The 26,421-nt window shown below is 30.5% G+C and overlaps 1 protein-coding gene across 1 annotated transcript in view; it reads right to left on the bottom strand.

Moving 5' to 3' along the window:
* Positions 1-249: 249 nt before the first annotated feature.
* CDH19 (cadherin 19) overlaps positions 250-26,421 on the bottom strand; it is a 73,218-nt gene continuing 47,046 nt past the window's right edge. The window contains exons 9-12 of the mRNA XM_012748393.3: positions 21,343-21,464; positions 9,983-10,100; positions 7,674-7,925; positions 250-4,046 (exon numbers count right to left, since the gene is read on the bottom strand). Coding sequence (XP_012603847.3) covers positions 3,556-4,046; positions 7,674-7,925; positions 9,983-10,100; positions 21,343-21,464 — 983 coding nt within the window. The 3' untranslated portion in view covers positions 250-3,555. The remainder of the gene's footprint in view (positions 4,047-7,673; positions 7,926-9,982; positions 10,101-21,342; positions 21,465-26,421) is intronic.

The following is a 26,421-nucleotide window of genomic DNA, read 5'->3' as shown; positions in this document are numbered from 1 at the left end:
GTACAATACACCTGTTACCAAACTGTACTGTAAAATGTGAAGCAGGGTTTTCATGTAAGGCATATATTTTCATATTCCTCATGCTTCATGGGCACATATTCATAGGAGACTTTCTACATCAATCATGAGAAGACTTATTTTGACTGAATAGTATATCATCAAACTTTTTTCTCTCTATACAATGAGTTCAAACAAGTTAAAATGGCAAGCTTATATAACATCTAGAGTTTTTGAAAAATCTTCCCTCAATCCAGTAACTACTCAGTGTTAATCTATTTTTTAAAATACATTAATTCCATATTAATATTCAATATAAACCAATGGGACTTCTATGCATGACTGAGTAAAATAGATTGGATTCGTTATTGCATTATTCATGAACTATTTATTGGTCATTTACTTTGTGCTATAAACAATTTTAGACAATAATAAAAGAACAAGATTGACAATTCTTTACCCACTAAGTGTCACATTCTATAATAACAAAGGAGCAAGGCAACAATAATCCAGGTAGATGAATGATTTGATAAAGAAAAAACAAGGCAGAAGCAAAATCCACAGAAAGTGGATGGTGGTCCTGTAGGTCTTTCTGAGAAAGTTGCAGCTGATCACACACTCGAATGAAGTAAGGGAATAAAACATTGACCTATTTGGGGAAGGTTGTTTTAGTAACTGAGGTGGAGAGAAGGAGGAGAAACTGCAGAAATAAGTAGGTATAGGAAAATGCATGGCTTATGAGTCAAGGCAGAAAGTCAATTTTTCAAATGTGCCCTGTGCCATTGGGATGATTCAGTGCTGGAAAATAAATAGATCCATGTGTTCTAGCAGAATAACATCAGCTATTATAAGGGTACAGTTATTTAATGAGCAGTTACATTTTGTTAGGTACAGTTTATGCTGCTTGTTTTCCATATCTTATTATCTATTCTTCATAACAAATATGTGAACTAGGTAGCTTGGACCTCATTTTAAAGATTAAACTGAGGTCCAAAAAGATTAGGCAGTTTGGCAAAGTTCAGACACTTATTTAAGAAGGGAACTAATTCAAACGCAGGTCTGTGAGGCTCAAGTACATACACTGAGTATTGCTGATATTTTTTGATTTCTATAAAGGATTTCCAATATCTTTTATTTCTATCATTAGTCATTTGCAGCTTGCATGTAAATCCATGAGTCAACTAAGAGGGATATTTAAGTACTGTGGATATTAATGTGAAGCTGTACTTTCTTAATAAATATCTGCATTAATTTAGACTTTATTAAAATTTACAAAAACAAATTCTTCGTGTAATGCCTTTAGCTTAGGAGACATCTGTATTCTTGCAACTTCCCTTACGAATAGAAAAAAATTAAAATAGTTATTGAAATAATACAAAGTATAAATTCTAGGAAATGGCAGTTTTTTTTTTTTTACTAGAATTGACAGTGTTTTTTGATATGGTTAAAAGAAACAATTTTAAGACTAGCAAATCAATATCCAATAATGTATGTGCTTTTCCTACATATTCTATGATTGGCAGTCTTATCATTAATTAAACCAGAATCTACTTTAACACATCTGCTTAGTGCAGACGTTAAAACACAAACGTTAACACTATTGGTACTGATTTTGCATCAACATACATTTTTATAAGTTGTTTGTTCAAATTTATAAGTTGTTTATAAGGCTTTCATCCATACAGAGTTTACTGTGATATCCAGAATACCTTATTTCGTTTTTCTAATCTATTTTCTATGGATTGCTTCATCTGTTGTTTATCATACTTTACAGTTCTTCAACCAAGATTACATAGCAGTCTTTATTAAATACAGGGAGCAATACTTCATGGAATAATTTATGCAATTTTTCCTCACTTTACTCTTTCAACTTTTATGTCATATGATAGAAACAAATATTTTCCCTCAAATTGCTCATTGCTATTTTACTTGAAAGGTTTTGATTTTTTAATTTTCTCTTGTTTAGTATTTACACTCTTTCCTAACTAAATAATGATATTAATACATAAGAACTTACTACATTTTATGTCCTTTCATCTACTTTTAATATCTTCCTAAATTGTTATATTTCAAATCAGATTTTCTCATGGTTTCATAAAGTCACAATATTTACGTCACCAATGCAATGGTGACCGGTTCAACTGATGAAAAACTTTCTTCTATTACATGATATAGATGTTTAAGTTTCTAAGTACACAGAAAAAATATTATAACCATTCAACTATTCTATCCATAGTTCAAAATTACTCAAAATATTTGATTTAAGCATATATGGCCAATTTGCTTCATCTCAGTCTCATATGCTATTAATAAAAAATGATCATATAAACCAATTTTAAGAACTTTCTAATCACTACTTCTTCTTGTTCAAACTATAAATTTTGAAGTCCACCTTCTTTGGATATAATAATAAGGATCATTCTTAAAAGGTTGACTAAAATTAAAGTGTTTTATTATATTAGTATCTACTGGTACCATAAACTTTATGTCCAACAGCTTAGCATTTATTTCCTTCATAAGGCTACAATAAAAGTAACTATTATGCCTAATTTTATATTCAGTAATAAAAAATGGCACACTGAAGGATCAGTCATATTCTAAGCTCTTAATAGAAAAAGAAATGTGGAGAATTATATCGTTTCATTCTATGAATGGTAAGAGTTAGTGCAGTTGATCATAATAGTGAGAGTGAATAATTGAAATGTGAATCCAGTATTCCTTCCACTTATCTAAATAATTTGTAGTAGAAATAAAATACACTTAAAATTTTCACAATTTCCACCAGTTTCATAAAGTTTAAATTTAATGATGAGTAAATATTGATATATATTTTGCCATTCATTTTGACATGATAAAAATATATTTTCTGTTTCATATGAAAATAATCCAGCTATAATATCAAAAATAATACAAATTTATAAACTATATAACTCTGAATAATTACTACATACCAAGTATCTGTCCAAATTTGAAATCAGTTTAAAAGAGTGGTCTTGGCAAAGATTTTAAAATACCAAACTAGAATGAATCATGGACTCCTAGTTAGAAACATGTTTATCACATAAAGTAAATGTTTTTAAACTTTTGTATAATTACCCAGATTCTCCTAGGTGTTAAAGTTTGTCTCTGTATAGTATCAGGAACTTAACACACATAAATATTTTACTGTCACTTTCTAAAAGTAAAAAAAAAAAAAAAAAAAAGACAAGATGGCCTGATTCAGTGCCTTTCCCACAGTAGCCATTCAAAAAATTTAAGAATTTACATTAAATGATATTGAAAAATCCTTGAGGAATATTTCAGTCATACGCTAGAGTTGCCTTGCACTGGCGCCTGAAAGCTGATTGTTGGCACCTCTTTCCACACTTTGTTCAATGACAACATGTGTGTAGCCTGAACAATCATGGGATATTTACTCAAAGAAAATAAGAAAACTCTATAAACTAGGGTTTTTTTTTTATCCCCTCAGAAAAGCAAAGCACACAGCTCTTTACCAAGAGACTACAATTTGGACCAAGTATATATTATTACTTCTTAACGTTTTGATGGTTAAAAGCTCTAATTATTTGACTGCATTGCAGAACCAAACATGCACGCTAATCTTTTAAAGCGAGGTCCCAACTCGTTGAGGTAATCATAGTTTTCATCCTCATCAGAGACTGCTGATCCTAAGGAGCTTAGGGATCCAGCTAAGGACCCTGTTCCCTCAAAAGCATAGGTCTGGAGGGAGTCAAAGGGAGGCGCACACGGATCAGTATTAGCTTCTTCCAGCTTTTCTAGAATGAATTTCCTGAAGATGGCACTGTCTGGGCCAACCTGCAAAGACTGCCTGTATAGGCTCCTGATCTCCGCCCTGGTGGTTTTCCGAGTCTTGCATTCCCGCATTATGGTGTTACTCCTCAGCTCTACTATATCAAACGCCTCTGTATCTTCTTCTCCACCCCCTTCATCATCATATCTGAATATATTCTCTCTGAAATCTTCACCTTTCTCAGGAAATAGAGTCTGTTTTCTTCGTTGTTTTAGACACAAGATCAAAAAAATAAACCCTGAGAGAAAAAGCATATCAGAATATTAATTAATGCATAAAGACTATTATAAACATTACAGTTCTTGATCCTGTTACAAGCTCAAGACAGATGCTTACATTTTATGGCCACAAGATAAAGACACATTTATCATTGAAAATTTACCAAAAGGACTTGCAAAATGACATAAGGAAGTATCACAATCTTTTGTCTGATGACTTAAAGGAGTAACACTAGAAAGATTTAGTGAACTGTGTTTGATGATAATCAATTTAACTTAAAAACTTAATTTTTTTCTTAAATATAAAAATAGAACAAAGTAGATAATGGAACATTTTCCAATCTGAATCCACTTGTCAATCTTAGTAACCAATCATCCACGTGAATAAAAGTTCAAAACAATGGAACAGTTAGATATTTTCATTAAGGCTAAATTCTGTAGCATAATTATCTCCTGAGTTAATATTTATTGACTACAAAGTATATATGGGGAATGGTTCTAAAAGCTTTACATTTATTTATTTATTTATTTCTTATGAAACCCTCATATTATCATATCCTATTAAAGATGGAAAAACTGAAGCACAAAGATGTTACATCACATTCCCATAAATACACAACTAGATAAAAGATACAATGGAATGCTGTTTAATGCTATTCATATATAAAACAGAATGAAATTCTGCCATTTGTGGCAACATGGATGAACCTACAGGGTATTATGTTAAGTGAAATAAGTCAGACATAAAAAGACAAGCACTGAATGATCTCATTTATATGTGGAATCTAAAAAAGTTCATGTTTTAAAAGTATAGAGTGGAATAGTGATTACCAGAAGCTGTGGGGGGTGAGGGAAAAGGGGATAGGGAAAGATTGGTCAACAGATACAAAGTTATAGTTCAACAGGAGGAATAAATTGTGGGGTTCTATCACACTTAGGGTGACTATAGGTAATAATAGTGATTGGTTTATTTTAAGATAGCCAGAAGAGAGGATTTCATATTACTATGAAGAAATGATAAATGTTTAAAGTAACGGATATGTTAGGTACCCTAATTTGATGTACAATGCACACATGTACTCAAATATCACATTGTGACTCCAAAATATATATAATTATTGTGTCAATTATAAATAAAATAAAATCTAACAATATTGACAAAAGCAGAAAGTTGGTTCAGAGCCTGTGCTCTGTGATATGACATTAATTTCAGAAATTCCAAGCCTATCAGGTATTTGAATCATATAGTTTGTCCAGAATTGATGTTTATTACATAAGATAATTTTAGAATCATGTATAAAAAGAAAATTTTCAGAACACTTCTTTTTTCTATTAAGCAAAACTGTATGTGTGTGTGTGTGTGTGTGTGTGTGTGTGTGTGTGTGTGTGAGAGAGAGAGAGAGAGAGAGAGAGAGAGAGAGAATGATAACCAACCCTTACTCAACCTTGGATCTTATGAAGCTACTCATAATTTTACACATAGTACTTGAAAGAAACATGAAGTAATATCATTAATATTATCACAAATGGAGCTATATTAGGTATGTAATATTTTTATAAAACTTACATTTTAAATACTTGAAATAATGCTCTTGAAATAAATAAGGTCACCATGTTTGATTTCATGTACTGGACTTTAAAACTCATATGATATATATGGTTGAAATGGAAAAGGTCTAATAAATAATATTCCAATCACTTTCAAAGAAAATTAATGACTATTGGTTGTCCCATATTCCCACCTGCTAAGTGTCACTCATGCCTGTCACTGTGAAGCTGCCCATAGAGTATTTGTGGGTGTTTAGGGCTTGATTTAGGTCTGTATTTGTAAGTAGTTAAATGCTTGCCGTCCTCCAAATAGTAGACTGTAATTACTGCTTCTTTCTTCTGGTACCTAGCTACGTAGCTCTGAATTCAGTTTTATGGTCAAAGACCATTAAAAATATTTGAAAAACTGAAGCAGGGCCCAAAAGAATAGTAATGTTAAGTGGTAAAAGAAGAATGATGGTTTTGGAAGCTTTGAGAAAGATGAGTAATGCAAGGCAAGTCCTGAAACGTATCTTGTGTCAGTTTAGGATTCTGGAACCAGTGGCTGATATAATTGTTCTCAATACTCAATATAGTTGCATTGGCTTGTGGTGTGAAGTTACAAGGGAAGTAAGAGCAGGATTTGGATCATATATATTGGCATTAAAAAAGGAAAATGAGAAAAGTTTATATTAGATGAATCATTTGTAATCTTGAGCCTGGGTAAGACATTGTGGGGTTCCACTGTCTCTTCTGTAAAATGGGTATAAATTATCTGCTTATGAAAACAACAATAAAAGCAACAATAACAAGCAAATAAAAACAAATGCATCTATTTTAATGAGCTTTCTGCTTAATTCTTTGATTAAATAAGACTCTTTTACATTCCTTGATCCTAACATTTAGTTTTTTTATTCACAGAAAAAAAATAATGAAAAATTGTTGTTTTTTAATTGAAAAATAGTAATTATATACTATTTATGGTATATAAATTTATGGTATTTATGGTATATAATTTGATGTTTGATATATGTACATACATTGTAGGATGATTAAATCAATTTAATTAATATGTGTATCACCTTACATACTTAATAATGAAATTAATATGGTGAAGAGAGATCTGCATTCCCATGTTTATTGTAGCATTATTCATAATAGCCAACATATGGCATCCACCTAAGTTTCCGTCAGTGGTTGAACGGATAAGGAAAACATGGTGTATATATATACACAATGCAATACTACTTAGCCTTAAAAAGAAGGAAACACTGTCATTCACAACAACATGGATGAACCTAGAGGACATTATGCTAAGTGAAATAAGCCAGGCACAGAAAGACAAATACTGCATGATGTCACTTATATGTCAAATGTAAAAAACATCTAACTCATATAGAAGTAGAAAGTAGAATGGTAGTTAGTATTAGGGGGATAGAGGAATGCAGACATGTTGGTCAAAGAACACAAAATTTAAGTTAAACTTTAAGAGAAGTTTAAGAGATCTACTATACAATGCAGTGACTACAGTTGATAATGTATTATATAATGGAAAATTGCTAAGAAAGTAGATTTTACTGCATTTTTCTCTTTGGACTCTTGCACAGTGGTATGTTGTGGTTATGAAATCTCAGCACATAATTTTCTAGCTGCATGGCCCTTGGTAAAGCATATAATTTTTTGAGTTTCAGTTTCTTCATCTATACACTGTAGGGATAAGAGTCCCTACTTCATAAGGTTATTGTGAAGATCAAATTGTATAATGCATAAAAAATACTGAAGACTGTCTCTTGATGTATAATAGGCACTCAACAGAAGCTCACCATTATTGTTACTAATTTATATATATATATTTTCCAATGCATATGTGTCAAAACATGCATAAATAGATGTGCACACACACACATACTAATACAATACAATGATCATTGATTTTCAGCTTGAAATGCATGTTTATCCACTCTATTTTTCATTTACTGCATTTAAGAATTGTATTACATTCAGAGGAATAATAAACACATACACACAAACCCACACTACACTGCTATAATAGAATTAACTATTTTATATATTATGCTGTTTTAAATAAATGAGTATATGTTCAGTTTAGCACTACTTACCAAATATTACCATAATGCAGATAAGAATAGCAGTTATAACTTTTCTCTTGAATCCCATGGAAAGCATAAATTCCTTATTCCTGCAGATCTGTGTATTCCCATTTTCATCACAATCACAGACATATATGGTAAGGGTGTTTGTACTTGTAAGTGATGGGATTCCATTGTCAGCAATTAAGATAGATATGTAGAAGACAGACTCTTCTTGTAGGCTAAATCCAGTTCTATTAGTCAAAATTGTAGCTGTGTTATCTAAAACAAAAATCCATATGCATAATTTTTCAACAACATAAAAGAAATGCATATGTCATATGTACTAGAGACAATAGTAAAGATATGATCAAATAAGCTCAAATAAAATGAAAGGACATTTCTAATAAGAAGACAACTAAAATATCTACACCAAAATCATTATTATTTTTGATATTACCAAAACATGAATTATGTAATTGAATGAATTATTTAAACCATCTAATTATTATTTAATATAATTAAATATTGAATTGACATTATTGAATAATATGATTATTTATATTACTATTTAAATTATTTCATTATTTATATTATTATTGAATTACTTAAAGCAATTCCAAAATGTCTTTGACAAAGGGAAGATATATGTGTAACACAGAAAAGAAAACAGCTTTTTAAATAGATATCAACATTTTATAGGGGGTACTAGCATTACATTTATGCTAATAGAGCCAGTTTTGTCTGGGTTAATTACACACAAATAGTGCATTTTTTCCTAATACCTGGAACCCATTGTTTTCACAAATACTGGAAATAGACAAGATTTTCAAAGTTAGCTAACATAGCACATGATTCTATTAAGACAAAATAATCTACAATTCAGAAAAGCATTGAGCTACAGTCATACTAATTCATTCATCTAGAGAGAACATTCAAAAATTAATAAAATTGAACGATATATACTTCAACAACACATATAAAATTATTCTTCCCTAAGTCCTAATATATTCTAAACAACTTTTCTCAGTGAAGTTTCTTGTGCCTCAGAACTGCATTTTTGCTTTAGCTTTTGTGTGTGAGAGTTTTTTTTTTTTTTTTTTGGATTGCCTTCCCCAAATATTTTCTGTAGCCATCAGATAAACTTTAGAAGACAATATCAGTAAAATACAAATAAATAAAAGCCTTTTAAAATGTATAAATACTTATGATTTTGCCAAATCATCTCTTCTAAGACAATTCTCTATCAAGTTCCTGCAGTCTATAAAGTCCATGTGATTTTATTTACCAGGCAGATCTAAGAGTGAGAGAAATACCTGACATTTTTAAAATATGTATTTTATTAAATTACTTGTAATTGCAAACATTAAGCCAAATGAATGTTTTATGTTTCAATATACTTATTTTCCTCAGTAATTTATTTTATATTAATATGAACAAATAAAGATAGGGCTTTTTTAATATCAATATTTGTGTTTTTTATCCTAAGTATATTCAAGTTCCTCCCTAGGGAAATTTGACAGGAACAAAATGGAGAGAAACACATTTGTATTTACTCTCCCACAAAACATCTCTGGATCAAAGCTTAACCTCAGGTGTTAGGACAGCTGGAGGTATTTGGTTACAGACACTTGAGTAATAAATCTTACAGTGTTTCTTATCCTTGAGGTATAAAGAAAAGTTAAAATTGAAATCCATATTATGGCCAAGAATCTCTTACTGAAGCAAATGTAAAATGAATAGGGTAGCTTTGTATAAAAGTTAATACACTTCTACACAGAGGGGAAAAAAAATTTCTATCTCGACACATAAAATTCATCAGAACACTTTATCCATAGATTGATAAAATCATTTAGTTTTGAAGGAAAATAACTATCTTAAATCAATTTCATGTATTTATAGCTTCTAATTAATGATCCCCAATATCTTTGGATCAATCAAGCTAACATGGCTGTAAGTTAAGTATTTATCATTTTCTCCCTCAGACATAGATTGATATTTGAGTTAGATTAGCTCATGAAAGGGACCACAGTGTCAGAACTGCAATTATATTTATAGGGTCATTTAGACTTTATAAGGGCTTACAACCACTTATAACTTTAAAAAGTGCTTCTACTTTGAAGAAATGCAGTGAGAAATAGAGCAAGTATTTTTAGTACATTATTTTGGGTTTTATTTTTCATTTTTATCGCCAACCCTTTGCTATATTTCCCAACATTACCTTGTTGTGAGAGCAGTATAAATTTCATTATAGTCCATTAAAATGCTGTAAATTCCACTGAAATCAAATATGAGTCACAAAGAACAGATCAACAATCATTATGAGTGAATGATAGTACCTTGATTATCTTTGATTGCAAAACTTGAGTTGTTTGTGTCTTCTAAAGATAGATTAAAGTAAAAATGGTGATCTTCTATGGATTCATCTCTATCTACTGCACTAATGGTCTGAATTATCTAGAAAAAGTAGACACAGATTTTTGTTACTGTTTTTTGGATTCAGGAAAAAAGATAGTTGCTGTTATCGGTTTTATCTTTGATTAAAATTGCTTTACCAAAATCATTAGGGACATTGCTTAGAATAACTGTCAAATTGGTGGCGATTATTAAAATATTTTCTCAAGTTAAAAATATGTTGACTGACTTCTTTCAAAAGAGTGCTATGACATTAGATAATAAATAAATTATTCTTGATGATTCAGGTGAATTTCATAAGCTAAATTTGTTAGAGGTTTTCAAAGCATTGCTGCTACATCTCAAGACTTCCTCCCACCCGCACTACCTACAATTCTCCTTTCTTTCATCCTTCCTCATCTAAATGCCAGGCATTACAATTTGCTAAAGTTATGTATTTCTGGCTTACACTGAGAGCAAAACTGTGGTAGAGTTATTGGTTTACTAAAGTATTTGCCAAAGTAATGAGATTTTTAATTGATTTGAGGAAATAATGCATTTAAAGCTTAGGAGCAATGTGCATAATTTCCTTTGACCTATAAAAATTATAGGAAAAGTGTTGCACATCAAATAAGTTTCTCTCTATATCTCAGATCATAAAACAGTGAAGTAATACAGATATGAATAATCAGTTCTCAATTAATTCTTTTCTTTCAAGACATGAATGTGTCAGTCAAGTAGTTCATTATTGTCAAAAAAGAGATATGCTGTCAAGATCACATAGGGAGATGGTGATTAATTCTGGAATTTAAAGTAAATTGATTACAGAAGTTATTGTTTTGAATTTTCTAGAATTAAAATGCTTTTAACAATATATCAAACAAAAATATCCTCAGATACAAGATGACAGATACAGATTTATGTTAAACTTTAAAAAATAGTTTTCTCTCTATAGGCATAAAAAGCATTCCGAAACAAATGTAATTTGTACATTATTGATTTATTTTTTCTCATAACACACTCCTAATTAAGTAAAAATCATTTATTGTTGATTAAATTATCTAATAAAACACATTTTTATTCAATTTATGCTTATAATAACAAACGTGGATGTTAGGGTAAGGCTTTGATTTTAGAATATCCTGTGATTTTTGTATAGACTGGATGAAGGGCAGGGGCTTGGAAATCTGATATTCTGAATCCAGGCTTTACTATTAATAAGTTTTTTAGCCTTGAAAAGTGAAGAATCTAATACTTACCTTTTAGAATTCATTTTTAAGACTCTGCATCTTAGCTTGTCAAGGAGATTGTTGCATGATGAGTTGTACATGCCTGTTATGTGTTCCTCACAAAAACATTCTTTGGTTCAGATTTCCATAGAATGGCATACTGAATATTGTTAGTAGTTTCATTATATACATATTTTTATGTAATATTGATAACAGAGTATAAAATTCATGTTTCTCTTATTAGCATAGACAGTTATTAGTTTTTAACAAGGAATATATTATTTTACTACCTGATGATCTATTAAACAGGAGCACCTGACTAAATGTTGAAAATGTCTCCCTATTGTGTATGAAGGCTTAAGAAGACTAGACAGACTTTGGCTTTATATATATTTTTAAAAGACTTTTAATTAATCAAACTACCTTGTAGATATGTATAAGTAAGTGGAATAAGCAGAGTTTCAACACTTTGCCCCCTTTTCAAAGAACCTCCATTTAACACTTGCTTTGTAAATGGTTACCAAAAAGATATGTTTTATTGGGCTCTATTTCTTTACAAAAATAGAAAATCACTGGCACAATAAAATCAGTCATATATCAGGTATCATTAATTATATCGAATTAACCTTGAACATGTACAGTTTACATGAAAACACAAATCTCTTACAAGGTACAAATTAGTGTACACATAAGTCTTGACTGTGGATATTCATTTTTCTTTTTAATATAGCAATGGAAAAGTTTTCATTTTAATTTTCAAATGAAATGTTATGAAAAAATCCCTATTCATTGTATTGGTTGCTATTTACTTATATCTATTTACCCGTGCCTATGGCTGGCCATATACATTTATGAAAAAAAGTAACAACTAATTAAAAAGTAAAAGTGTATTCAAAGAACAGTCATCACTTGAGGGATTGGGAAAAGAGAAAATAAGTATAATTCCAAATTATGACACATTTTGAAAGATTTTTAAAATTTTTCATTTAGGCCTCTGGATAGAATTTTGTCACAATTTCTTTGTGACAAAATACATTCAAAATACATTCAACTTTCTATCCATAGTACTTTGAAATCTATGATGGCAATGCATTGCATCAGCTTTGAGAATCTACCTTTTAATAAGAACTACATATGGGTCAGGTTCTGTTCTTTTTATCATATCTAATTTTCACAATGTTCCTTTGGAATAAATCTTATTATTGTCCCCACTTTTTAAATACTTAGATTAAGCTTCAAATAAGCTAAGTATCTTAGATAAATAAATTGGCTGAGTCAGAATTAGAATGCAAGCTGGTGCCATGGCCGATATGAAATATAAGTTGTGCATGTGGCTCCCCCCAGAGCAAGTTGTTCCTACCCTAGACCTATTCTTCTCCTTGCAGGAGAAATAATACTATAAAAGATGTGAAATACAAAAACCAAGTAAAAGCATGTCTCATAAAAGACAGAGACAGAGAAATAAGTAACATAGTTGCTAAGAATAGATACAGATAAAAAATAATGGTTAAAAAAGAAAAAAATAATCTGAGTTTTGATATGGCTGAAAGGAAAGATTTTCTAGGGTATGAGTACAGCAGATGAGCATGTTTAAAAATATGAACTAATGGGGAAAGTGTGACACAGAGGAAAGAATACCACGTAAAATACATGATGCCAGGGATATCATATAGTAAGTAGAAATGAATGAAATTAATATTTTACAGGTAAAATGTCAAATATTGGAAGTTTCATCAGTTTCAACTTAGATATTTTACAGAACTACATACAGTATTTGATTTCAAAGATAACCATGGGAAGAAGATAACCATTTTCCTGCTATTAATCATTTTGCACTGTGTGTTTTTTTCTAGAAAGAAGCACACTTGGGCCAGTTTACTAAAATGTCATTCAAGATTAATTATCACGACTCAAAAATTAGTTCAATACTCACTCTTCACAAACCATACATATGGCCTATATTAAAAATGCAATTTTTGGATAACGACTTCTAAGAACCAACCATTGTACACTATGATTTGGAGCAACCAATACATTTGTATCTTTTCCCTTATCTTCATAGCAAGTAACAATGAAACCAACTTCCAGGATTAGTAGAGGAACAAATTGTTGATTAAGATTATGAGCTAAAGATTAAATTATAAACTGTAAGTCAACATACAAATACTGAGTATTAGTTTATATAAATTGTATTTAATAATTTGATTTTTCTTTCTTAAATTAGTTTTTAAACATACTTTAAAAATCACATACAGATCAGAATATAACATGAATAAAATTAAATTATAAAAAATATCTGATTAGTATCTTAATCATATCCATTTAACACATCTTTCATTGGCACTTAGAACACTTCAAGCAATTTCAGGGCTTGGGGGTGCAATGGTGGATAAAATCCCGTGTCTCTGACATCCACGTGTTTTTCTTGCACAACTTGGTGAGCTATAATAATATTTTTACTGGGGAGACTGAAAAAAAGACAAGTTTGGGAGCAAATTTGGTATAATGACAGGACATCTGAGTGGAAATTTTCTCTAGTTAGTGGGATGTCTATCTTAAGATAGAAAAAAATGAGCAGAGATATACATCTAGAGATCTGTAGCTGAGAGGTAGAAGTGAATGAAAGAAGAAAGAGCTGAGGAAAACTAAAAAGGATAGATGTAGAGAGAAAGGAAGGTGAGAAGAAAATCAAAGATTGCAATGTGGGATCATTGAATTTTAGGCAAGAGAAAATTTTTACTTGCAGACAAGGTAAACGTCTACATTAGACAGAATATCAGTATAAAAGAATCTAAAAATCACCAATATTATACTTTTCTCTGATACTTACTATTAGTCAAGATAGTGGGAATCATTGATTTGAAAAATGATAACTATTTTCACCAAACAAGAAAGGCAAATTACTCTCATGCCGGCTCATTTATTATATTAATATTTTGCAAAGTGCTAAATGTATTCTCTCTCTTCTCCTCCCCACCTCGGCCACTGACATATTAAGAACAAAAACAAATATTCTGATTATCCACGTAGGTCATTGAGGAAATGCTTGGTTTCCTCTAGAGCAGAGTGTCACTATTCTAGCATTTTAATTTTTTGTAATTAATGTATTATCTATCCAAAAAGATAGACATAGGATGGGCATCTTTTAACCTGTCATTTTGTCCAGCTGTTTGAACCTGTGGGAAATGAGACAAAAATTATCTTTATAATATAAAAATATATGTAAAATATAAAATATTCTATTAAAGATTTTTAATTATTTTATATTAAAATGATATTTTGGATATATTGCATCAAATAGACATCATTAAAATTAATACCATCTTTTTATGGTTTTAAACGTGGCTACAAGAAAATTTAAAATTCTATCATACATCTGGCAATATTGAACTACATACTCTTATCTTTTCAAATAATTTTTCTTGTTATTTTGTTTCTTATGTAGTTTATATATTATTATATGGACCTTAGCTTTAGAACTCATTGAAATAATAGTGTAAAAGAAGGCATTTATTTCTTAATACTGTTTTAAATGATACTTCCCCATGGGTTTCAATATTACATTAGGTTTTGATTAATTAGAGTACTAGCTATAACATTTTATTATTATATTTATTATGTGTGGTTTTTTTTTTTCTTATTATAAGTTAACCCAGAATTTAGGTTTAATTTGGTTAAAGGGCTTCTTCATAACCAAAGGAAAATTTTTTGTATATATTTTACTTCTTTGACTTATTGATATAATGTAAAATATTAAGAGATTTCAAAATATTATATTTTGTCACTTCCTTTAGGTGTTTTAACATTATTTTTAATAGTATTTGTATAGCATGAGGAATAGTTGTAACTGATAATTTTTAAAGTACTCAATTATGCAAGACTTTTGACCTAAAATATTCTTTAGGAGTTTTCTATGAGAATGATACTTTTAAATAATTGATTTATAGAAAATGGTTTTAATCAATTACTTATGTGTATAGCAATTCCAAGTATGGAAAAAACTGCATGAAATATAATTTGAGTATCTAAATTATTTTACTTAATTGAGGAATAATAACCAAAGTAAACAATATTTTAGGACACTATTTACCTAATAAAACACCTTATACCCTCCAAAAAGAAAAACAATCTTTCAAAGTAGTTCCTAGATTAATAGAGCAACCAGTTTAATGAGTCTTGAAATAACACAATTTGAGGAAGTTAGATTCTATAGCAATCAATTAATCATTCTATAAAAGCAACATTTTCCCTTGTTATCTTTAACATCAAGATTATCAAATTTTTAAAACTTGTATTTACAAACAGCAAAATTCTTTAAACTGTGAAACTTTATAAATAAATAATGAATATTGTAGGGAAGAGGAAAGAATGAACTTCATGTGAGATTCTTAACATAAACAAACCCTCACCAAGTCCTGGCACAAACTCTCCCTTCAGTTTGTAATATTCAGAAACTATATTTCCTACCTCAACATTGCCTAAGTTACAAGTTCTTCATGTTTCATCCTGCCCTGTCTTCTTTTTAGCCATTCACTTTCAGGGATCTCAGGCTAAGAAGTCAAAGAAAGTTCCTCCTTTCTCTGTATTGCTTTCCTTTTGTCATTCTACATTAAAAAGGTGTCAAAGTGATTTTCCACTTTGCTTTAGCCACTGCATTCCTTGCTTGAAATCTGAGGAAGGATATATTGGTTCTGGATTTTCTCTTGACCTAGTTATGAATTTACATGATTTTGTAACATGTGACATGTATAGTTCAGAACTTATGTTCTGATGATATAGTCATGTCCTTATTTTATTGATTGTTTATTCCTTATTTTTAGGCATTTCCTTTGAAAGCTTCTAAGTAGAATGCTCTCAACAATATTTTGCTTATCAGCACCATTTAGTTTTCCTGTTCATAATATGGTGAACTTAATCAAATAACTTTTATTACCCTTTGTAATAATTTTAAAAATATTCACATAGATATTAAATTAAAATACTCATGGTTTCTTCATGTACACAATCTAGTCACACAAGTCATGCTTTATTACCTTTTAAAGCAAGTATTTTTTGAAAGCTTACTTCATAAGTTTTAATGTTCACACATTAATATTTCACTTTCAGGAATAGATTAACAGCACCTTTGAATGTTTTCAGTGGCAGTTTGGGAGGTATATATTAATTATTAGGTATTTGGTTTTAATTGTACTTGAAAAAAACCTCTCCAGTAAATTTCAAAACATAAGTATGAACCCAAGTCAGTCTGACTCTATGATTAATATCTGAGGAAACATGTGGTAGAAACAATGATAATCTTATAGATAAATAGCTATAATGCCTACATTATTGAAATAAGGCATCTCAGTGTATAAGGAAGAAAGTATCCATGATAATGGTATGTACATTGGCAGCACTCAAATCATCTGTTCACTGATTACAATTCATAAACTATAGTGTATAAGGCAGGGTGAGAGGGAATGTTTGGCTTCCCTTATTTCAAATTAACAAAACCTAATTCTATCTGCAATTACCATATGGGAACATGAACACGTTTATAAATCTATGATACATTAAAAAAAACTTAGTGATATGATTATTTTTAGATTTTGAACATTGTCAAGATATTTGTCTTACACATTGTCATATTTCAACATCCAAGGAATTATTTCATTGTTGCTCATAATTTTCTCAAATGTTTTTAAAGACTTATATAATTTGAAAACCTGTTGAATAAATAAGAAGAATAATACAATGATGAAATAAATCTTCACCATTGCATCATTATTCTTCTTTTATAAAATCTATATTGCTCAAAGTATCACATCAACGTTGAGAAATGTATAAAACAGGACTGCATGCCATCTTTTCAGTCTAATTTTAAATTTCATTGAATACAGTTGGAAATTCTGAATTTTTTCATTTTACATCTATAATGACAGAAAAACAAATTGACTGTGGAAGGCATTTCACAATTTCTAAATTAATCAGAAGATGAATACCAAAAGCAGAAACTAATGCTGTAGACTCAAGATGCTGGTAAAATTTATCATGCAAGCAAAAGTTTAGACTATGAGACTTTAGATGAAAATATACCAGATGAATTTTCTCAAATCAAGAATTAATGAATGAATGAATAATATAATTCTATGAATAAAGAGAAAATATGGTATTCATCTTATAAGTCATTCAACAGGAAGAACTTCATCAACCCATATTTTGTGACAAAAATCTGGGCCATTCTGTTTTGTTAAACATAAATATGACTGCAGTTTTTCATATTTTATGAGCTTTTTACATCAAAATGTACTTGATGTATCTTGCAAATTAAACATTGCTGGAGGCAGCATGTATCCAAATGTGACTGGAAAGGAAAAGCTACAGTGGAATTTTTCCCTTTGAAATGGAATCATCAGGAAAGATATTCCGCCCCCACCCCCCAGTCTCTGTGGGAGAGTAGAAGCCTAACATTGATGATGAGCTCCATTCAACAAACACAGACAGCCTAATCACATTGGACCAACTTTCCCATTAATGTGTCCTATAGGACTTTAGGACTTTTTCACTAATTTTCTCTAGGCTTGAAACTCTCCAACTTTTTTTTTTTTTTTTTTAACAGAGGTGAGTTTGTCTCTTCCTTATTGCACTAGTCTTGACTCTTATTGCAATAGTCTTGGACTGTCTTCCTTGCCATTGTTAACAAGTGTCCAGTGCAACGTATCTTTCACACATTTTAATAAGTTGTTTTGCACTGTTACTTTATCCATATATACATGAATTATTTGAAAAATGGTATCTATTTTTAAGAGTAAATTTGATCAGATGGCAAAGTGTAAGAACTATGATTTTCTGGAATAGTGAGAGTTCAGGCTATTCACACTTCCTCCTTCAAAAACTCTCTCTTCTGTGCATGTCCGTGTTGAAAATTTTCTTGTTTCCTCTCTATGTCACTGGTCACACCTCCTCAGTCTCCTTTGCAGTCTTTTCTTCCTTTACCCAATCCATAAATATCGATACTCTTAAAGGCTCTATACTATATCTTTCATATTCTTATTTTTCTTCCAGGATGATATGTCCTTTGTTATCTACAGACATTTTACTAGGTCTAAAAATCTCTATTGTTAAATTCAGTGGAAACTTTCCTGCTTTTACCTGAATTATAAACAGCATAGTAGCAATAGTAACTCCCTCCTCCATGGGACATTTTCTTTACTTGGTTTCAAGATGACCACACTCCTCTGGATTATTCCTTCTAATATTTTTCTAGTGTTTTCCATCCCTTGGGAACACTTGATATTGGAATATCTAGGTCTCGGTCTTTAAATTTACTCTTTCTCCATCCACACTCACTCTTTAGGGATCTCATCACACCACAGGGTTTTAAATATCACATATAAGACTGGTAAATTCAAATTTACACGTTCACCATGAACTTCTCCTAAATTCCATATTGGTATTCAGCAGTCTATATGGCATGTCCATTTTGATGGCTACTAGGCAATGGACATCTCAAACTTACTTTGAATTTATTCCTGACTCAGTTTTTCTCCTTCTACCTTAAATCCTATGTCTCAGAAAATTCTTAAACTCAGAATATATCCAGAATCTGATGACTTCTACCACCTTCTTGACTAGTTCCATGGTGTAAGATACCACTATCTCTTGACTCCATTATGGCAATAATATAATTGTCTTCCCTGCTTCCAAACTGGCTCCTCCGTAGCCCCTCACTTAAACACATGTCCAGAAAAATCATCTTAAACACTCAGGCACTCTATGCCACCTTCTTTTAATGAGCATGGTTTTCCTGCTCATTCAGAAAAAAGGCATGGTCATCAAACTGTTTTCAAACCTACCATGGTCTGGCCACTGTTACTTCTCTGGACTCCTCCATGGGACTTTTCTCCCTCCTGGCCCTCTTCCAGCCACATGGGATGGATGCCTTCCTCAGACAGGCTGTCTACACTCATGTATCAGGGAACGTTCACGGGCTTTGTCTTCCCCCAGAGTTATTCCTTACTTCAACAGCCTCACTCCTCTCTCTGTCATATTATTCAGGTCTTAATTATTAAATAAAATACCATCTTTTCAGTGAGACTTTTCCTAACATCCTGTTTAAAATATTACTAGCCCCTGATACTCTTTATTCACTAACCACTTTTTCACATTTATTTTTCAAAGTATTTAGTGTTTCCAAGCTATCGTGTGATTATTATTTTAATATTTTTGTCTTTTCCTCATTATATTGATAGATTCATGACAGCCAAGATTCCTAGTGATTTTTTTCCATAGTATCACACACACACACACACACACATACACATATACAATTATGTCAAAAGTACTCAATTCATATGATTTCATAGAAAATATACTTCACATGCAACCTAGACAAGGAATTTTACATGTTTTGTAAATATGGAAAAGGGAACAAAAATGAAAATACTAATATTACAGAGTTATATAGTTCTAAAGAAAAATAATAATAAATGCTATTTGTTAGCTATACTAAAAATGATTTTAGTAGTCAGGTAGCATCACCCTAAAATATTTATCACCTAAAATCAGTACTATAGACCTCAAGTCTCTAATTATAGAAATTTTTTGTTATCTTCATAGATCTTCTGCCCAGTAACCTCACTCAGCCCAACTTTATAGAAATAAGAATATAAAAAATGAGGTAAATTAAGTCCTTTTAAAAAAGTTTAGAAATAGGTTGTCTAATCAATGATATAATTAAATACAATCATATTTGTTTAAAGTGTATAAAATAATTTACTTCACAAAAATAATTTACTATACTAGTATTATACTCAAAATATTAAATGTGTAATTATAATAACTACTACATAATTATGCTTATGATAATTGAATTTTAAAAATAATTGGGATGATTTCTAGTATGTTACAATTGAACAATCAATAACAATTAGATTATAGCTATTTCTTAAGATATATATGTCTATTTCTTACCATATTAGGAAGTTGAACATAAAACATAATTTTGACTACTACTACTTATTGCTAAAGAAATATAATTTCTGGTTTTATAAAATCCAAATGGTCTCCAACTACCTTCATTGATAAATTCAAGGACACTTAGAATAATTTAATCATAGTATATGTATTATTATTAAACATGAAAACTAGAATATAAAATTTTTGAGATTAGTGGTCATTTCTTAAGAGAAATAGCCTATAACATTTAATAGTCATCTATATTTTCCAAGGACCCCTAATAATTATGTAAGGTTGTCATGTATTAGAACTGAGAAGTACACCAAGAACAATTCAATTTAAATTCCATATTTTACAGATAAAAAATTTAGCTTGATAAGAAAATGCATAAAAATGTGAGGTAATAATAATATATTTCAAAATAAGCATGTTCTCATAAGTATTTTACATATCTAATAATATATATAGAATTAAATTTTATTTGTGTTGCTATATCTAATGTAGTAGTTATAAGCTATGAAGGAAAATTCCAGCCTTTTCCCCCTCAATATGTTTATGATTATATATCATTTTACCTTTATCTGGAGGATGAATGAAAAAACTAAAAAGTAACTAAAATGTCATTATGTATCCTACAGAATTACAAGTCTTTATTGTATTGAGAAAGTGTAACTGATTTACTATTGAATCCCCAGTGTTAGCAGATGATGTTTTAAATATTTGAGGAATTTAGAGGTAGAATACTTGAGGTTTGCATTTTATTCCAATATTTTTTAAAAATTATATTATTATACAGAACTCACAACATAAAATCATGTAATTAATATAGTTGAAATAGTTAATTTTCTACATTTGAAAATGAGATGATTATATAATAAAAATACATGTAATATTTTATATATTAACTTATACATATATAAATTACAATATAGCATTATAAACTATTATATAATATAATTATATTATTTGAAATATAACATTAATATTATACATATTAATATATGATATTAGAATATATGAAAAATTAGAAAGCAGACTATAGAATATAATAATATTATATAATATATGAAGCAATAACACACAATATATGAAACAATTATATATTATTTGGACTTTGGTAATTTATTAGTAGTTCTTACCTGACCAGAATCTGCATTTTCACAAACATAAGTCTCATAATATTGAGAGAACTCAGGAGCATGATCATTAATATTAAGAACTTGTATATACACAGGGACTGAAGAGAACTGTTGTATGTTGTCTGCAAATTGAATACACAGAATGAAAATTTTTAAGAAATCAATGCTGTCTTTAGGGAAAAAAAATCATGACATCTCATTAGAAGCTATGTAGTATATTTTTATTTTACTTGATAAAAGCTTTTTGAGTACAGGATCCCTATATGATCAATATATTTATCAGATATACAGCTTAGAAAAAATACTGTGCTCAATGTTTTCATCTCAAGAAATATTTATTGAGTGCCTTTTATCTGCCATGGACTGTACAAGGTAGTGAGGAAAAAGTAGTAAAAAGATAGGTATATGGATAGCTTGCTAACATCTATTAAAAGTATTGAAAACATTTTAACTATTGAACTATTGAAAGAATTTGTATTAACTCATTTAATCCTGATGAATATATGTATTATTATCCTCCACAATTTTACTGATTCAAAACACTGAGAAACCATTTAGTTTAAAAAATTATAATTAAATGACTTTCATAAGGTCAGAGCTAAAGTGAAAGAAGCAATTTTAGAGGATAGTCATCGATGCTCTGAACCACTGAAATTTAGAGTGTAGCATTAAAAACAAAAATGAATATTGGATAATAATGTAAATATATTTTTAAATATAATAATTATAATAAAGTTCTGGTGAATTTCTATATAAACATTAAGTTGAGAAGATTTTCTAAGTGAGCAAAGAAATCAAGAAAACATGATGAAAGAAAGTTATGGTTAAAAATAGTTTTTAAATGACAAAATGATGTAAAAAAAAAAAAGCCAAAACAACAACAAAGATCTCAGCCTAAGGCACCATGGAAACTGAGTGCAGCAAAATCTAGCATCAGCACTGGAAGGGATTTATGGCTCCCTCTCCGATGACCAGCCCTCCTGGTCTGGAGAACCTGCCTTGACTCTTCTCCTACCAGTTTTCCTTAGAGACCACAAGGACATACACAGACGCATGAAAGGATGGAAAAATATATATTTCAAGCAAATGGAAACCAAAGAGAGCATGTGTAGCCATTCTATTATCAGATAAAATTGATTTAGAGTAAACAAAGGTAAAGAAAACAAAGAGGATTATTATGTAATGGTAAAGGAAGCTATCCAACAAGAAGACATAACAACCTTAAACATATATGCACCCAACACAGGAGCTCCCAGTTACAGAAAGCAAATCTTACCAGAGCTAAACAAAAAAATAAATGGCACCATTATGTATTCATCAGGGTCCTCAGCACTTCACTGTCAGAGCTCAACAAATCATCAAAGCAGAAAATAAATAAATAAATAAATAAATAAAGGACTTAAACCAAACTCTAAATCAAAGGGACCTAACAGATATTTACAAAACATTCTACCCAAACACTACAAAATACATATACTTCTCAGCAACATATGTCACATTCTCCAAGATTGATCATATCTTATGCCACAAAACTTGTCTCCACAAATTCAAAAAAATCAAAATTATACCATGTACCTTCTCAGACCACAGCAGAATAGCACTAGAAATCAGTCACAAAAGAAACACAAAAAACTATACAACATTATGGAAATTAAACAACCTGATGATAAATTGGGCCAAGAATGAAATTGAGATGGAAATTAAAATTTTATTGGATATGAATGACGAAGGAGGCCCAGCTATTGAAATTGAGATGGAAATTAAAATTTTATTGGATATGAATGACGAAGGAGACCCAGCTATTGAAATATTAGGGACACAACAAACTCATTAATCAGGGGAAAATTCATAACCTTAAATGCCCGAATCAAAAGGACAGATCCTAAGTTAATCTAATGTCACACCTCAAGGAACTGGAAAAGGAAGAACAAACCAAATCCAAAGCCAGTAGAAGAAAGGAAATAATGAAGGTAAAAGCAGAACTGAATGAATGTGAAAACAAAAATCAATACAAAGGATTAACAAAACAAAATGTTTCTTTGAAAAGATAAACAAAATTGACAGATCTTTTGCTAGATTAACCAAGAACAGAAGAGGAAGGACCCAAATAACCTCAATCAGAAACAAAAATAAGTGACATTACAACTAATACCACAGAAATACAAAACATCATCCATGAATATCACATAAATCTGTACATGCATAAACTAGGGAATGTAGAGGAAATGGACAAATTCCTGGAAACACACATCTTCCCAAGACTCAAGAAGGAAGAAACAGAACTCCTGAACAGATGAATAATGAATAGTGAGATTGTGAGATCAAGCCAGTAAATAAAAATCTCTTAACAACAACAAAAAAGCCCCGAACTAGATAGATTCACAGCTGAATTCTATCAAACTTACAAAGAAGACCTGATACCCATAAGACAGAAACTATTCCATAATGTTGAGAAGGAGGAAACCCTCCCAGATTCGTTCTATGAAGCCAGCATCACCTTGATACCAAAGCCAGGAAAGGGAACAATAAAAAAAAAAAAAAAAAAAAACTACAATATCCCCTATAAATATAGATGCAAAAATCCTCAATAAAATTATTAGCAAACCAAATTCAACAGCACATCAAAAAAATAATCCACCAGGATCAAGTGGGCTTCATTCCAAGGATGCAAGGATAGATCAAAATATGTAAATCAATAAATGTGATTCACAACATAAAGAAAAGTGAAAACGAAGACCACATGATCATCTCAATATATGCAGAAAAAACATTTGACAATATCCAGAACTCTTTCATGATAAAAACATTCAACAAACTAGGCATAAGGAATATATCTCAGAATTATAAAAGACATATATGGTAAACCCACACCAACATCATCCTGAATGGGAAAAAGTTGAAAGCATTTCCATTAATAACTGGAATAAGACAAGGATGTCCACTGTCACCACTTCTGTTCAACATAGTGCTGGAAGTCCTAGTCAGAGCAATTAGGCAAGAGAAGAATATTAAGGATATCCAAATTTGGGAAAAAAAGAGGTAAAAGTATAGTTTTTGCTGACAATGTGGTCCATATCTACAACACCCCAAAGATGCCACCAAGAATCTTCTGGAATTGGTAAATAAATTCAGCAAAGTCTCAGGATACAAAATCCATGTACATAAATCAGTAGCATTTCTATACACTAATAACAGTCAAGCCAAGAGTCAAATCAAAGTCTCAATACTATTCCCAATAGCAACAAAGAAAATAAAATACCTAGGAATTTGCTTAACCAAGGAGTTCAAAGATCTCTTCAAGGAGAACTCTGAAACTCTGAGGAAACAAATTGCTGATGATACAAACAAATTGAAAAATATATCATGCTCATGGATAGGTAGAATCAATGTTGCTAAAATGTCCATACTACCAAAAGTGATCTACAAATTAATGCAATCCACATAAAATTACCAAAGTCATACTTCACAGATCTTGAAAATAATTCTATGCTTTGTTTGGAACTGGAAAAGTGCCTAAATATATGAAGCAACCTTAAGAAAAAAGAACAAGTCTGGAGGCATCACATTACCAGACTTCAAACTATACTACAAGGCTATAGTAACCAAAATAGCATGGAATTAGTACAAAAACAGAGGCATAGACTAATGGAACCAAAGACAGAACCCATATATAAAACCATGTACCTACAGCCAACTGATCTTTGCCAAAGCAGACAACAAAGTACATTGAGGAAAATAAGTCCTATTCAATAAATTGTGCTTGGAGAAATGGATAGCCACATGCAGAAGAATGAAACATGACCGCTATCACCTACTACTCAAAAATTAATTTAAGATGGATAAAATACTTAGATCTATGGCATAAATATCTGTGGCATAAAGCCATATGATTTCTAGAAGTAAATGTAGGAAAAACTCTTCTAAATGTCAGCCCAGGCAAAGAGTTTATAACTAAGACCCCAGTGGCAATCATGGCAACAACAAAAATTAATAAATAGGTCTTTATTAAACTAAAAAGCTTCTACACAGCCAAGGAAATAACAGAGAAAATAGATAATCTACATAATAAGAGAAATATTCACAAGCTACACATCCAATAAAGGGGAACAATCAGAATTTACAAGAATTCGAGCAAATCAGCAAGAAAAAAACAAACAAAACTATTAAAAAATGGGCAAAAGATACAAACAGAAGCTTCTCAAAAGAAGAAAGACAAATGGCCAATAATCATATGAGAAAATGTATAACATCACTAATAGTCAGGGAGAGCAAATTAAAACCACAATGAGATATTACCTTACCCTGGTTAGAATGGCTTTTATTAAAAAGTCCAAGAACAATAGATGCTGGCATGGATGTAGAGAGAAAGAAATGCTTATACACTGTTGGTGAGACTGCAGATTAGTACAACCTCTATGGAAAACAGTATGGAGGTTCCTTAAAGAACTAAAAGTAAATATACCATTCAATCCAGTAATCCCATTATTGGGTATCTACCCAAAGAAAAAAAAAAAAAAGACTTTTCATCAAAAAGACACCTGCACTCAAATCTTTATTGCAGCACAGTTCACAATTGCAGAGATGTGGAATCAACCCAAATGCCCATCAATTCATGAATGGATTAATAAAATGTGGTATATGGATACTACAGAGTACTACTCAGCCATAAAAAAGAAAAAAAGAAAAAAAAAAGATGAAATAATACCTTTTGCAACAATCTGAATGGAACTGGAGACCATTCTCCTAAGGGAAGTATCTCAAGAATGGAAAAACAAACACATCTACTCTATTAATTTGGAATTAACTGAAGAGTACACATATGCACAGAGGGAAGTAAAATTTAGTGAAAATTAACCAGGGGAGAATAGGGGAGCAGGGGAGGGGAATAAACCAACCTAATAGGTAATATGAAAACTATTTGGGAAGTGGATATATCTATAGCCATGATTCAAACATATAAAAATGATCTATGTAACCTAAAACATTTTTGCCCCCTTAATATTTTGAAATAAAAAAGGAGTTTGCAGAAAATAATAAAACCAAACTATGACATTTTGTGGACTTACTAAAAATTAGTGA

This window comes from Microcebus murinus, chromosome 17 (genome assembly GCF_040939455.1).
Source record: "Microcebus murinus isolate Inina chromosome 17, M.murinus_Inina_mat1.0, whole genome shotgun sequence".
Taxonomy (NCBI): domain Eukaryota; kingdom Metazoa; phylum Chordata; class Mammalia; order Primates; family Cheirogaleidae; genus Microcebus; species Microcebus murinus.
The sequence above is the reverse complement of the archived record's forward strand: the minus strand, read 5'-3'. Positions and strand labels throughout refer to the sequence as shown.